The following is a 15,061-nucleotide window of genomic DNA, read 5'->3' as shown; positions in this document are numbered from 1 at the left end:
TTAAAATACAAGTTCGAGTTTAACTATCCTTTGCTTCTCTCACTTCCCAGTGTCTTTCGGCTGCCTTGTAAGAAATAGTGTGAAGAAAAAATTCGTTTAGAAATGCTATGTGGTGGTAGGCACAACAAATGGAAAAAAGGCCCATGAATCAATGGGCACAACTGACAAATAATATAGGAAAGGGAAAAAGGCCACCTTCATTGAAAAAAGGAAACAACATGTGCGAGGTCACCAGAGATAGAAAAAAACATGACCAGGTTGACAGCCAATCAATCGAGGAGAAATAAGAAAACCCACCTAAAATTCATAGGCTATTCGACTGAGCACAAACTTCATTTTCAGTCGCCCTAGAGATCTGTACTGAATGACTTGGTTTAGGGAAAATATTTCTTATGATGTGAAGAAAACACTTTTGATGAATTTAAGAGAACTGGAAGGTTCAAAATCAAAACCCAAGGATGATGCATACGACTAGAAACAGGTACTGCAGCCATGCACCTAGAAGTAAAAAATACTCAGAAATAAAAAAAAATACGATGCACTTGCAAAACTTTGCATTGTGTTTATTCCAAATTACCAACAAGTTATTGGATTCCCTTTTTTAAACTTAGTTATTGTGTTCCCCTTTATAAAAGCAATAGATTCAATTTGTTCAAAATAATTCAGAAACAATTTTGTTCAGTAATCCTCATCAACATATAGACAAGGTGACAAGAACATTTAACATGATCTGATTTTCTTTGAACCACCAACACTTGACAGTAAACACAAGTAGCCAAAGTAGTGCTACGAATGTATAATCCCCAGCGACCAACAATGTTCAACAACCTGAAACGACAGGAATACACATAAGCACTGCAGTTCATCCCATTACCATCTCCAGCATCTAAGGTTTTTGGTTACAATGAAGACAGTACGCCATTTCCCTCTCCAGCTACTACTACGAAAATTCATTTCTCTCTCCCACCCTCTTAGATTTAGTCCACCTGATCAGGCATGCAAAAACTTCCCAAGAAAATGGCATGGCATGGCATTTTTCCTCCCCCATATCGAGTTAGCTGCTGCTTGGATTCAAGATGTCGCCGAGATTCAGTTGCAAGCTGTTCCGCATGGTTCGCCTCCCTGCCGCGCCAGCGTTGCCCTTTCTCATCATCGCTGCGAACTCACTGTAATCAATTTGCCCATCCTGAAAACAGCACAGAAATTAATTGGCAACATACAAGCCAGGAACCGAAAAAAACAGAAGGCATAGAATTGGACAGAGTTAGAAGACTTACATTGTTCTGATCGACATCCTTGATCATATCCTCAAGGTGAACATCGTCGAGACCGAATTGACTGCATGCCTGTGATAGCTCATCAATGGTTATGAATCCACTTCCATCCTTGTCGAAGAACTCGAAGGCTGACACCAAGTTTTCCTCCCTCTCCAGTTTGTTCATATGCAATGTAGCTGCGATGAATTCACCATAATCGATAGTTCCACTGTTGTCGATATCCGCCTTAAGAAAATACACAGATAACATTCTTAATCATAAAATCCACAGATGAAGGAATCGTTTACTCAGCTAGAAAAAAAAAGCACTTACTGCATCCATTAAAGCCTGGATTTCATGTTCGGTTAACTCTGAGCCTACCCTTTTCAAGCCATCTTTCAGCTCATCAAATGTTATGGTTCCACTATTGTCGGCATCAATCATTTTGAACAGCTCCTTTAGGCCTCCAATCTCTTCCTCAGACAGGCTTTCAGCAATAACCTGCAAGTAAATAATAAGATGCCTATAGTATGTGAAAAAGAAGCTCAAGGTGACCATTGCAAGTTGCATATTCTATATCAAGTATTTGAGAAATTATGCAATCTTTACAATGTATCAACGACCCATAAACCGACAAAGACTCCATATGTGTAGTTAATTCACAAGCAAATGACAAAAGGATGGGGGAGTCAATAACAATATAAATCGATCAACTCCTACAGTATTAATAATGATCTAATGTGATATATGGATCTGAACAAACTCATTCTAGAAAGCTAGAAAACCATCTGGACCAAACAAAGTTGGTTAAGACTCAAGCAAAATAGAGGAAAGAAAGCAGGCACATCAAGCGGCTCCATCATGCCCTTCACTAAATGTATACGGTTAGTGGTTGCAGAACAAAAGCAATACCAAGTGGTAACCAGAAATGCTTGATCTTCGCTATTAGAGTTTAAAGCAGGATTTCAGTACAAACAATAGGAAGAGGCACATCAGTTGGCTTTGGCACATGAAGCAAATGAGGTAACAGTAGTGTTAACAATACTGAAACGAAGCATTAACTATTGAGCTGTTAACATGGCAATGAAGTACCCCCTCTGTCCCAATATGTAAGGTGCACACGATTAGTCTTTGATGCTACTTTGACCACTAATATATACCAAAATATATGGAATCGACTTATGTAATTCATACCATTTGTATTTGTCTTGTGAAATACTTCGATTTCATATGTAAAATTTGCAGACATAGTACAAGTGAAAATCATAGTCAAAGTTGTGCATCGTTGACCAGAAAACATTAACCACGCCTTACATTTACATGAATACAACCTACATGTGCAGAATCAGCTATAGTACATTTAAAAAGGGGCAACCAGATCTTCATACCCTCAATGCCATCTTCTTGAGCTTGTTCATTGCAGAAAAATGCTTCAGTCTTGACAAAACAGCAGAATCAATAGGCTTATCAGGCGCCACAGCATCATCAACAATCCACGGGTGACCTGACAGATGTCAGAGACAATACCATTATGAGAAGCTAAAATTTCAAAATACGACTTGAGTAAGTGATAATAAGGAGGTGGACTTACATAGAACCTCATGAGCACTGAGTCGCTTTGTAGGATCCCGACAAAGCATATTACGGACCAGATCTTTAGCGCTGTCAGAGATACTAGGCCAGGGTTCAGATTCAAAATCAAGTTTGCCTCGAAGGATCTGCCTGAAGATCCCTGCTTCAGTTTCTGGAAGAAAACAAACATGACAATGGAGACATGAGAATATGGATGCCTACTAATTTGATGGTCTAATAGAAAATAGTAGTTTACCTGCCCAGAATGGGGGAACACCACATAGCAAAATGTACAGAATCACCCCAGCACTCCAGACATCAGCTTCTGGACCATAGCATTTCTGAAGCACCTCAGGCGCAACATAGTAGGGGCTCCCAACAACATCAGAGAATTTATCACCTGAGGAAATGGAAACAAACATTTCATAATCATAGAAGTTTTTTACCAAAATATAAGCCTCAATACAAAACAGTATTCAAGTACCAGATGAGAATACCAAATCAATACTGCACACCAGAAGAATAACGACCAGATTGGTAGTACTGGATACAGCTATGCATTTTACAATATCTTTCTACCAAATATGAAACACACAACTAATTTGAACTTGCTTCAGAAGTTTGAACTAGACTTGGCTACTTATATGAATAAACTTCTTCAGAAGTTCCAACAAGATAAACCACACAATGACACAAGAACCAACATGTCATCATTCACTAATACTAGGAACTATTCCACCATGGAGAAATTGACCCTCCCCAATAAGGTCTGCAATCATGGCATCCGGATTGACTCCATGAAGCATTCCAGGAATCAGGGTTTTGGGCATAAACATTCCAGGACACTCCTGTGGTCAACAACTACAATAACAGACTGATTGTCACTTTCCCTTGGAAATCCAACAAGGTGCTAATACCATCTATTGCCAGTTTAATCAACTTGATCATGAATGTTAACAACAAGTCTCCAACTGGTCAAGACAGTACTACTACACATGAAAGACCATCTTTCCATCAAGAACTGCGCAACTGAGCAATGTAAAGCAAAGAAACATAGTAGTACATACCAGGCTTGTAGAACATGGATAGCCCGAAATCAGTGGTCTTGAGTGGCGCGTCCTCAGCTGTGCTGGCAAACAGGAAGTTCTCGGGCTTGAGGTCCCGGTGCATGACGCCGAGCGAGTGGCATCCCTCGACGACCCCAACGATGGTCCTGATGAGCTGCGCGGCAGCACGCTCGGTGTAGTGCCCCTTGGCTACGATGCGGTCGAAGAGCTCGCCGCCTGCGCAGAGCTCCATGACAATGTGCACGAAGAGGGCGTCCTCGTAGGCCGCGCGGATGCGGACGACGTTGGGGTGCTCGGAGAGGTGGTGCATGATCTGGATCTCGCGCCAGGCGTCCTCGTAGTCCTCGCGGCACAGCAGCTTGCGCTTGGGGATGGACTTGCAGGCGAACTCGGCGCCGTCCTCCTTGGCCACGCACAGGTAGGTGGTCCCGAACTGGCCCTGCCCCAGCTTCTTCCCGATGCGGTAGTGGTCGCGCACGTTGGCCGTCTTGTGCGGCAGCACGGAGACCGGGCGGCCCGACGGCGCCGGCGCGGCGGTCACCGGCGGCGGGCGCGCATTCGCGGCGCCCCCGGTGCTGCCGGTCCCGTCCGGCTGCATTGGCGAGTCCCCGGATCAAGAACCGCACGGACGGCGCGACGCCCTGGATCAAGAAACGAAGAGGGGTCAAGAAATCGTGGGGCAGGATGCGATCAAGAAAGAAGCGGTCAAAAAAGGAAAGCTCGCTCACCTCCGATGGGGATTCCTGCGGATTGCGACGGAAGAACTGGGAAAAAGCTCGGGATCTTGGAGTGGAACTGCGGACTTTCCAATCCTGTCGATGAGATTAAGAGGCAAGAAAAGGAGCTTTATGTGAGGTTTATGACCAAAGCCTGAAGCAAGAAATAAAAGGGAAAAGAAAGAAGAGAACTCGCTCTCACTTTCTTCCTCAGGTGTCACGAGGGGAAGATGCAATCTCGCCCAAGAATGAAAAAAGGAAGAACAGAAGTAGAGAAGAAGAGATTGCCCCAAACAAACCTGTCAATCTTGCGTGGAGCTACTGGCCGACTACACAAGTTGGAGGAGTCAGGCCGCACAAAAGGACAGGATCTTGGTGGCTAATCCATTTTTTATAGGAGTTTTCTCGGGGTGGATGTGATGATGACGAGGAGGACGACGAGCACGATGGTAAGAGCTGCTACTTTTTCTTTGATTTTTTCGGGCTTGGAAATGGTAAAAGGGTTGGTGAAGAAGGGGGTGGATTATTGGGAGAAGGAGAATGCCAGGATTGTTAGGTCTGGTCGTACCTCAAGGTTTTCACAGGAAGGAGGGAGGAAGGGAGGAAGAACCCCTCTTCCATTATTTTATTTTTTATTTGTAGGTTTTTTATTGTTTAATGTTTATTATAGGGATGTAGCCGAGGAGTGTGGATTTTTGTACGACGGCCTACACATATCTCGTTTTAAAAAAAAAATTCAAAAAAAAAAGAAAAATCTGGATGTAGGCAATGTTGAGATGACGCGGAATCTCAAAGTTCACAATCTTGCGAGTGCTACTCTCCGTTGAAACGGTGTGGAGGCAAAAAGCACTCCAAACGCCACGAAGGTCTCACCGTATTCTCCTCGAGTCTTCCACCAAAAGGGAAATCACCAATCCACTATGGAACCTTGAGAGTGGTCACCGAACCCGCACAAAACTTAGGGCTATCTCCATAACTTAATTGGAGGCTCCCAAAAAATCGCCACTAAGGCCTCACACATGAAGAATTTTCACAACTTAATTGGAGGCCCCAAGTAATCCACAAATCTATAAACTTGAGGCAGTCTCCACAACTTAATTGGAGGCCCCAAGAACACCACAAAGCCACAAGGGTTCCAACAACCCAAGAGGAAGAACCTTCTCACTTTCACTTCCACGAATCACCGTGGAGAACTCGAATCGATGCACCAAATGCAATGGCAAGAACATCAAAAGCTATTGGGGGATAAGAGAGGAAGAACAAATAGGAGGAGGAACACCAAATTTCTCTCCAAGAACTAGATCTAGAGATTCTCTCACAAAAAGGAGAATTTGATTGGTGGGATTATAGATCTAGATCTCCACTCTCTTTTCCCTTAAATAGGTGCAAGAATCATGGAGGGATTGAGGAGAAAGAGCAAGCTACTCAAGAACTATAGGAGAGAGAAAATGAGTAGTAACCGCCCATGGGAAGAAGGGGGGGCTAAAGCCCCCCCCCCGAAATATGACCGTTTCAGCCTTTTTAGACCGTAGACTCCGGCCTGGAGGACCGAAGACTTTGTACCCCTATACTAGGAGCAAGCCACAGTTCGAAACAACGGAAAATGGATTTAGACCGGAGTCTCCCCCCCTCATACGGCGAGCAAGGCAGAAAAAGGTTGAAACAGAAACGACCATAACTTGAGCATCCGGACTCCGATTTTGATGATCTTGAACTTGTTGAAATCACAACAAAGGGCTCTACAAGATAATGCTGAGAACCACCATGGTCCAACAAGGGAGCATAATATCAAATAGGGTAAGGCTTAACCTATCTATGAGAGACAAACCGATAACACCTCCAATATGGAAAATGCAACAACTTGATTTAGGAAACTCGGATTTAGGTGAAACCAATTTTATTGTAAAGAGGATGAAAAGAGCTACCACACAACGTAAGAACAAGTGGGGTAGATTTTTCTATCGATTTTAGAGATAAACCTCAACACGGAGAACCGGGGAAAAACTCCAATATCGAAAATGCAACAAGTATTTCATGTGGAATCTGTTTTCGATGAACTAGAGCTTATCATGAGAATAAGCACAGGCTCTAAAATACCATATGGATAAGATACAAATAACAATCAAGAAAGATAATGCAATGATGCAAATGTTTGAGCTCTCTCTGAACGATACGATCGAGTTACTCACTCGAGAGTCCCTTGATAGAGCGACAACTAACCTATAACCTGGTCTCCCAACTAAACCACTAGACCGGTAAGAAAGAGACCCTATCAAGGCCAAACCTTAACCTTGCGCATTCCACTTGAGCTCGATGATAACGATCTTGACCTCAACAAGATGGAACGCCTTTCTTGAGTGTGCTTGCTTGATGAAATCTTGTGGATTTCTCCCCCATATACCCATATACCACTATGGACGAGCTTCTTCTTTCGCACATCTTCACATATCCATGATCACCATATGGATTGAAAGCCTCAAGCATATGATCTCCCCGGGGTGGCTCATCTTAAACTTGCACACTATTTGTTCTTTCTTCCTTATGTTGATGTCTTGAGGATATGCATGAGAGCTCACACCATCTTCTTTTTCAAGACATGTGACACTTGATCTTCTTCATTTTACTATTCTTGCAACCTTGAAGCCAACATATGGTTCTTATGGATAAACCCTACAAATATAACTCGATGCAAATATTAGTTGATATGAATTGTCATTAATTACCAAAACCACACATGGGGGCTCTGTGCTCTTTCACTTGTACTGCTCACTATTATAGATATCAAAACTTATCATTTTTTGTAAAGACCTGAATATAAGGTATTTTGAGTTGCAATTTTGCACGTTGATAGAACACAAGATTTTCTACAACCAGTTTTATTTTCAAATTTTTGAAACTTTAAAATATGTTTTTTGATTTAAAAAAAGCGTGAGCTACGTTTGTAGTTTCTGTGTAGCCCAAGCTATATGTATCTCCTTTTAAAAAATGAAAACCATATTTTAAAGTTTTAAAAATTGGGCAAAACCTAAGCTAATGTAGCTCTCTTTAGAAAGCATGATTTAAATGTTTTAAAAAATTAAAGAAATCCTAGATGTAGCAAATGATATATTCCATCAACTTGCAAAATCTCATCTAAAAAAACTGTGTATTTTAGGCCGTGTCAAATGAAGAAATCTAACATACGGTGGAGGTTTGGAAAGTTGTGATGTTCACTATTTCAATTTTCACTTTTTTCATTTTTTCTCAGCCTAAATATAAGCTATTTTGAGTTGAGATTTTACACGTTGATAGCATACATCACGTCTACATCTAGAATTTTCTTTCTGAATTTTATAAAACTTTGAACTTTATTTTCTTATTTTTCAGAAACTAAGGCCTACATGTAGCTTGGGTTACATTTGGCAGCACTACATATATACCCTGGATCATACAAGTTTATAAGTAATATTCTTTATCAAAAGTTCAACACACTTATTTACAATGTACATGCGCACTCTAAAATATAATATTTGTCTTTAGCTTATATATCGGTAAATTCGTGTTGGTGTTGTTTTGGATTAACAGCGCCTAAACAAACATGAATTTTACCGAAGCATCGGAGTGTCGGTGAGTTTTCGGATGAATGAAAACAAGTCCCATTAACAAATGATGGTCTTAGTGTCTCTTCTAGAAAAGAATTGTTGTCGGTGAATGTAAGCGAAATATGTAATCATGCTGTTCAAGGTTAATTTGGAAGAGTTTTAGTACAAGGAAGAACTATGTTTTGTTTTTTTTTGCAAGTGAATGTATCTTAAAATTTTAATAGATGATTCCCTTGTGTTCACGGAAATAATGCACAAGCATACACACATTATCACCCAAACACTGATTATGCTCCTTGGCTAAACGCTACAACAGAAATAGACGAAGAAAAATGTGCGAATCTCGCTAACATTTACTGAACACATGGCATGTGTGTAAATACAAGCAACAGGAATGAAATGTAGTTTTCTTCTGGAAAATTTAGTGAGGACAAATGCAGAGATGGTACTCACGGGAATTTGTTCGTGCATAGGGCTGGGATGACAGGGACATCAGTGTGAATCAATAATGATGAAATCCAAACGTATACATCGGATTCAGCAAGCCATTGCGTTGTTTGTTAATGGATTTGTACCTTTTCTTTTTTACATGAATGGATTTGTACCTCGTTGCCCTTGTTTATTCCTGTCATTCCTCTGCATCTTGACCTTTTCCTTTTGGACAAGGAGCGGTGCATCTTCCCTGTCATTTGCTGTTTGTTTTTTATATTTTCCCTCAAGGTATTGTACACATCATTTTAGTATTAATCAGTGGGCCTATCTTGTGATCATCTTGAGATTTTTATAAATGAAACATGGGATGTCAATACATTTGAAATGTATTTTGACCTCCATTTTTTTTTATCTTTTTTGTGAACCGGTCCTCTGAGAGAGATAGATCATAGATGGTCCATGCCTCGATGGCCAACTGGTAGCCAATGTGTTTGTTTTCTTCTAGCGATGGTCCCTCTGAATAACTCCAAGTTGGTACTACAGACTACAGCATTAATCAAGACAAATTAAGCACCAGAATTGTTGAGACACCAAGGACCCACTAGGCAAAGAAGATAGCACTATCCAAAACAAAGTAGTACAGCCCCCAAAAAAACTATCTCTCGAGAATAATAAGAATCCCAACCAAACATTTCCAAGAAAATTGACAGCATTTTACTTCAGTGTTTTTCAGAAAACGACTCTATTTCAGTAAACGATTTTATTTCTATCATTTTGAAAACTAAGACATGAACATCTCCTGATTTTAATCACCACAATTTGAATCAAAATGAAAAGGCTACCACCATTCCGTGTCATGAATGACATTCAGAGAAGGCTTGGCTCTGGCTGGCTTTTTGGAGGATCCACATTTTTCTTCCCATCTTTCTCTTTCCCGTTGAATGGAAGGAAAAGTAATGATAGCTCAACGGTGCACACATGACTTGATCATGGGACGAACAAATGGGGTTGCTAATGTTGTGCCATTTCCAGGATGGAGGTTGGGTTTTGGAGAAAGAGGATGAGGACAGTGATGAGGGGCATGGTGGGGTGTAAGACCCTATCTCCATCATATGTCACCTCTGTGACATGAGCGTCTACCAAACATTTTAAAGATAATAATTAGTACTCTATCCATCTTTTGTCTTAGATTTATCTAAATTTAGATATTTATCTAAATTTGAATTTTCAAAAATCTAAGATACTTTTTTTTTGAATGATAGCAGGAGAGCTGCTATTTCATTTCAATAGAGAGAAAGACGGTTACAAAGAAGGAGGTCAAAAAAGGACCAACCTTGAAGAAAAGAAAACTATATACAAGGTAATTAACCCGGGTCAAAGGGGATCCCTCCATACTGGGCAACAAGGGGAATGGGTGCCCCCGCTAGCTTCCAAGCAGACGCTTCATCCTTTAGATGAGCAATGAAGCTCGACAAGGAGAGCTCCTTCTTTTCAATATGCGCCTGTTCCGCTCTTTCCAGATTTCCCAGCAAATAAGGTTTGATGCTGGGAAGATACTCAACCTCTGGGCCTTGGGGTGTCTACTCACCAAGTTCCTATATCATTCTTGTATTGACAGGTCTTTGCCCACCCACCTCTCAGTTTTGAGGACGTCCAAACCAAAATGCATCGCCATATGGTCCCAAATTTTGATACATAAGGGACATTCGGTGAAGAGATGGGAGGTTGTTTCAAGGTTTCTCCGGGGCAGAAATACTCATTCTCCCAACCCCTCTGTAGAAGCTTATCGGCCATAAGCACGCGATCCAAGATGAGTGTCCATATGAAGAACTTGCACCTTGCATGTGCCCATCCTTTCCAAATCATCCTCTTGAAGTCCGATCCAATAGCTCCCAGGAATTGCAGCTTGTAAGCTGAACTGGACGTGTAGAAGTTTTTGCCACCGAATTTCCAAGCAATATCATCCGGCACATCAGTAAGGTGGATAGACTCGATAAGCTGTGCAAGCCTGAACAACTGAGGCAGATGATGAGTTCCAGGTGGTGACGTAAGTCAAGCAACCACTTCTCATTGAAAATGCATCCTTAACCGTCATGTTCTTCCTAATTGAATTTTGAAGATGTCAGGAGCGATTTCAGCTGGGACTTGATCCAACAGCCATCGATCTGACCAGAATAACGCCTTGGAGCCATCGCCCAAAGTGATCTTAGTTGCCGCTGCAAACAGGTCTTTGTCTTTCTTGGAAGCAGGGATTTTCATATGGGCCCAAGGCTTGTCAGGCTTTTTCTATTTCTGTCACATCCATCTCAACCGCAGCGCCGTGCCGAAGGCCTTGATACAGTGCACTCCTAGTCCCCCCAACGCTTTTGGTCTGCAGACCTGTTTCCAACTGACACGGCATTTCCCCCCATTGCACGATGCGTCTCTAGCCCAAAGCCAGGCTCTACGCCTCCGATCAAACTCCTTGCGGACCCATGCTGGCATATTATTGATAGTCATAAGGTAGACTGGCAGCGAAGAAAGCACCGAATTCAGCATCTCCAAACGGCCAGCTTTACTCATGAGTTGGGCCTTCCAAGTGGCGAGATATTTGTCCACCTTGTCAAGAAGTGCTTGCCAGTCTGCCTTGTTAGCTGCTTCAGTGAAAGAGGCATGCCCAGGTAGATGCAGGGGAAGGAGCTGACCGGAATGCTCATTGTATGTGCCAGACCGTTCACGTCGATGCCATCGCAGCTGATAGGCGTAATAGAGCTTTTGGCCAAGTTAGTAAGAAGCCCGGTAGCGCAGCCAAACGCAGCTAGGATATCACTGAGGCCCTGGACGTCTTGCAGCGTGGGGTTGATGAAGAGCGGAACGTCATCAGCGTATAGGGATGCCCTGAACGTGCACTTCTTGCCTCGAAGCTTTGTTAGGATTCCAGCCCCAGAGCTGAGGTCAAGGAGCCGGTGCAGCGGCTCCATGGCAAGGTCTAAAATGAAGGGGGATAATGAGTCCCCTTGCCTTAGGCCTCTATGATGATCGATTGGGCGGCCGAGGACCCCGTTGATGATAACCTTTGAGGTAGCCGTTCTGAAGAGCATGGCGATCCAATTCCTCCACCGAATAAGGAAGCCCCTAGCACGAAGCATATCCAAGATGTATGACCAGGAAACTGAGTCAAAAGCAGTGATGGAGTTTTGGATTGGTGGTAGTGTTCGGCCAGATTCTGGACGTAGAGGAAGTTATCTTGGATGCTCCTGCCACTGATGAAAGCACTCTGACACGGCGAAACTAACTCGTCCATGCGTGGCTGAAGCCTAGCAGCCAGAATCTTGGATACCAGCTTAGCGAAGGAGTGTATTAGACTTATAGGCCGGAAATGCGACATCATAGTGGGCGTGTCATTCTTGGGCAGTAGGATGTAGAATGCGGTATTAAGGCTGCTGAAGGAATGGTCATTGAGATCTTGATGACATTCCAAGAGGTTTTAAAAAACCCCGCAGAGAAACCGTCCGGCCTGGGCGCTTCGTCCGAAGGCGTATCAAAAACCGCAGCCTTCAATTCCTCAAGGGTGAAAGCAGCGTCTAGCTCCGAAAGGTTTGCAACTGGGAGCCCAAGCTGAGACCACTCAAATCGTTGCGTGCACGAGACATCTGTACATACAATTTTGCTCATGTGGTCATAACTTACTTCCTCCATCTCCGAAGGAGTAGTCGCAATCCCGTCCTCTGTTGTTAGGGATTGGATTTTGTTTTTTTTTTGCTTTCTATGGGAGGCCCTTGAATGAAAGTATTTGGTGTTGGCGTCTCCAAGTTTAAGCCATCTGACCCTAGCTCGTTGTCTGGCTTTAATACGGTTGATGACAGCCAACCCAAGTTCTCGAGCCTTAAGGCATGAACGGAGGTCCCTCTCATCCACCGAGAGTTGTCTAACTTCCTGCGCCGTGTCTAGCCGAAGAATAATTTCTTGCCCCAGAAGCATTTGCTTTCTGATGTCACCAATGTAGTTCCTTGCCCAGACTGTTAGACACTTTGCCAGCCGTTTAAGCTTATGGTCCAGCACAACGAAATTGTTAGTGAAACGACACGGCTCTTCCCAGGACTGTTGAACCACCTCGGTGTAACCTACGCAGTAAAGGCCAGAAGCTTTCGAAACGAAATCTGACAGGGGTTTTAACGATGAAGTCTTGTACAAGAAGAAGGGGGCAATGGTCAGACACGGAGGAGGCATGGGGCAGCAGTTTTGCGGCCGGATGCATGTCGTCCCACTCAGAACTGCAGAAGGCTTTGTCTAGGCGCACCAGAGTAGGGTCATGTTGCTCATTGCTTCATGTAAATCGCCTCCCTACCAACTTAATCTCCTTGAGGTAACTTGCATCCAACGCCGCTTTGAATTTCCGCATCCAACTTGATACGGGGCGATCTTCGGTCTTCACCGCATCATGTGCTTCATCGCCAAGACGGCACGCAAAGGTGAATCTTCTCCTTTACGCGTGCCTCGAATCGCCTATTTGGGACGATATACTACTTCATACTCCATCATATCTTGATGATAGGAACTCGACGACAAGTACGGAGGGAAGAGAGGATGCCATGGAGACCCGAGGACGCAAGGCCGATGTCACGGAAGCATGGAAGAGAAGGAGAAAGAGGAGCTGGACGCTCCAGGCCGGAACTTCCGCCCACCACCGCCGGAACTTCCGCCCAGATTCCATCCAAGACTGAAGATGCTCGCACTGAAGAACTGCGACCGGAACTTCCGCCCCTCATGGCCGGAACTTCCGCCCCCGACCGGAACTTCCGCCCTCAGCGACCGGAACTTCCGCCCTGTCGAACTTCAGCCAGATCGCAGCCCCTTTGGCTTGTAACTTACCCCTTCGGCCCTACCCATATATAGGCACGTACCCCCACCTTCATGAGGGAGAGATGATGTTTAGATGAATTGGCTTATGCCTCTATTATCCCTTTGTGGATTTGGGAAACCCCCACCTTAGATTAATTTCTATTGTACCACCCGGGCTCCTTATCGAATCCTATTGTATCTCTTTGGTGACTTCTACCAATCTTGATCTTTTGCTTGCACTTCTACCTTTGGGTCTTTTGCTTGCACTTCTATTGATTTTGGTCTTTTCACCCTTCTAGATCTCTAGGATTTCGATTCGTCGATCTTTTTGCGGGACTTCTACCGAAAGGTCTTTTCCTTGCAACTTCTATCGAGTTGGTGGTTCGGGCCAACGAGAACAAACCAATTGTGTTGTGTGCGTGTGTTTGTATCGAGTTCTTCGCGTTCATCCACTTCCCCGCGAATCCCCCTCCGCAATCACACTCACCCGGGTCAATCCGTGAAGATCGGGCACACCCTAGGGCTTAGCCCCGCATCACAACTTCTGTTAACCCTGGGTTTATTTTTGTCCGCGTCGTGCAGGATGAGGTTGAAATCTCCAATCACCAACCAGGCTCCAGAGATCTATGCATGGATGGCCACCAACTCATTGAGGAATGCCATCTTTCTTGCGTCATCCGTCGGACCATACACTGTTGTCAGACTCCAGATTTGGCCAGTTAGGCGATCAACAAGAGTTGCCGTGATTGAGAACTCGCGCACGTCAACGCTTGTTGCTTGGAACCTATTTTGGCACCAGAACATGAGTACCCCCCCCCTTCGTACCTACAGACGGGAGTTGGGCGAAGCCCGTAAGCGTTTGGCCGACAATATCAAGTCTATCCCAAGCTTGGATTCTTGAACACATAGAATGGTGCATCTCGAATTGTGAACAAGATTACGCACAACCGTGCGTCTTGCACGATCGTTTAAACCTCTAACATTCCAATTAAGCAGCTTGAGATGATTTAACATGATAACCTAGACGACCAACATGGAAAACAGTCCGGCGATGCCGGGAACAACTGGTGAGGCAGTACATCGAGCTGAAGAACACAAGCTGCCGGAGGCCACACCGGCTACAGGTATGGGCAAGACCTCGTGGCAGCGGATCTACACACACATGATGAGGACATCACGGACAGCCCAGACCGGCTACAGGTAAAGGAGAGGGCGGCTCGTGACGAACAGACTATCTGAAAGGTTGTACTACGCATGGAGACTAAAGTCGACAGAGGAAGGCGAACACCTAGGTTGCCGTAGGTGTTTCCCTCAGCAGATCGTGCAGGTCCTGTTCAGGCAGCACAAAGCCAGGCCTGGTAGCGACCTCCGTGAGAGCGGCAAGCCCCTGTACATTGCCTTGGGTGAGCGGGTACTGGAACATGCGTAGGTATTGCGCTTGGATGTCGTCGTTGAACTCGTTCTCCCGCTGAATCAATCCCAGCTGTTTGCAAGCACTCGCTTGGGCCCGGCGAGAAGCAAGCATGGTGGAGGTCTTGGTGGGCGGCTTGCTACTGGAGCGGATAGCAGTGTCGATGCACAGGACATTCTTGGGGGCCGCTCTCTTCTTCTTCGGC

At 44.3% G+C, this 15,061-nt stretch overlaps 1 protein-coding gene across 1 annotated transcript; it reads right to left on the bottom strand.

Moving 5' to 3' along the window:
* Positions 1–713: 713 nt before the first annotated feature.
* Positions 714–5,203, bottom strand: LOC124703590 (calcium-dependent protein kinase 24). The gene is made up of 9 exons (XM_047235811.1): positions 4,911–5,203; positions 4,624–4,707; positions 3,896–4,536; positions 3,085–3,228; positions 2,848–3,000; positions 2,645–2,760; positions 1,590–1,757; positions 1,278–1,502; positions 714–1,186 (listed from the first exon to the last, which is right to left on the bottom strand). Exons 3-9 carry the CDS (start codon positions 4,491–4,493, stop codon positions 1,055–1,057), a joined length of 1,536 nt encoding a protein of 511 aa, XP_047091767.1. The 5' UTR covers positions 4,494–4,536; positions 4,624–4,707; positions 4,911–5,203; the 3' UTR covers positions 714–1,054.
* Positions 5,204–15,061: the final 9,858 nt, after the last annotated feature.

This window comes from Lolium rigidum, chromosome 3 (genome assembly GCF_022539505.1).
Source record: "Lolium rigidum isolate FL_2022 chromosome 3, APGP_CSIRO_Lrig_0.1, whole genome shotgun sequence".
Classification (NCBI taxonomy): Eukaryota; Viridiplantae; Streptophyta; class Magnoliopsida; order Poales; family Poaceae; genus Lolium; species Lolium rigidum.
The sequence above is the reverse complement of the archived record's forward strand: the minus strand, read 5'-3'. Positions and strand labels throughout refer to the sequence as shown.

Bases quoted from the DNA above. Each gene is read 5' to 3' on its own strand.
- LOC124703590 (XM_047235811.1), bottom strand. From the start codon at position 4,493: ATGCAGCCGGACGGGACCGGCAGCACCGGGGGCGCCGCGAATGCGCGC. The intron at 3,229-3,895 runs GTATGTACTACT...CCATTTCCTCAG, and splicing joins ATCCATGTTCTACAAGCCTG to GTGATAAATTCTCTGATGTT. The intron at 1,187-1,277 runs GTAAGTCTTCTA...TGCTGTTTTCAG, and splicing joins AGGATGTCGATCAGAACAAT to GATGGGCAAATTGATTACAG.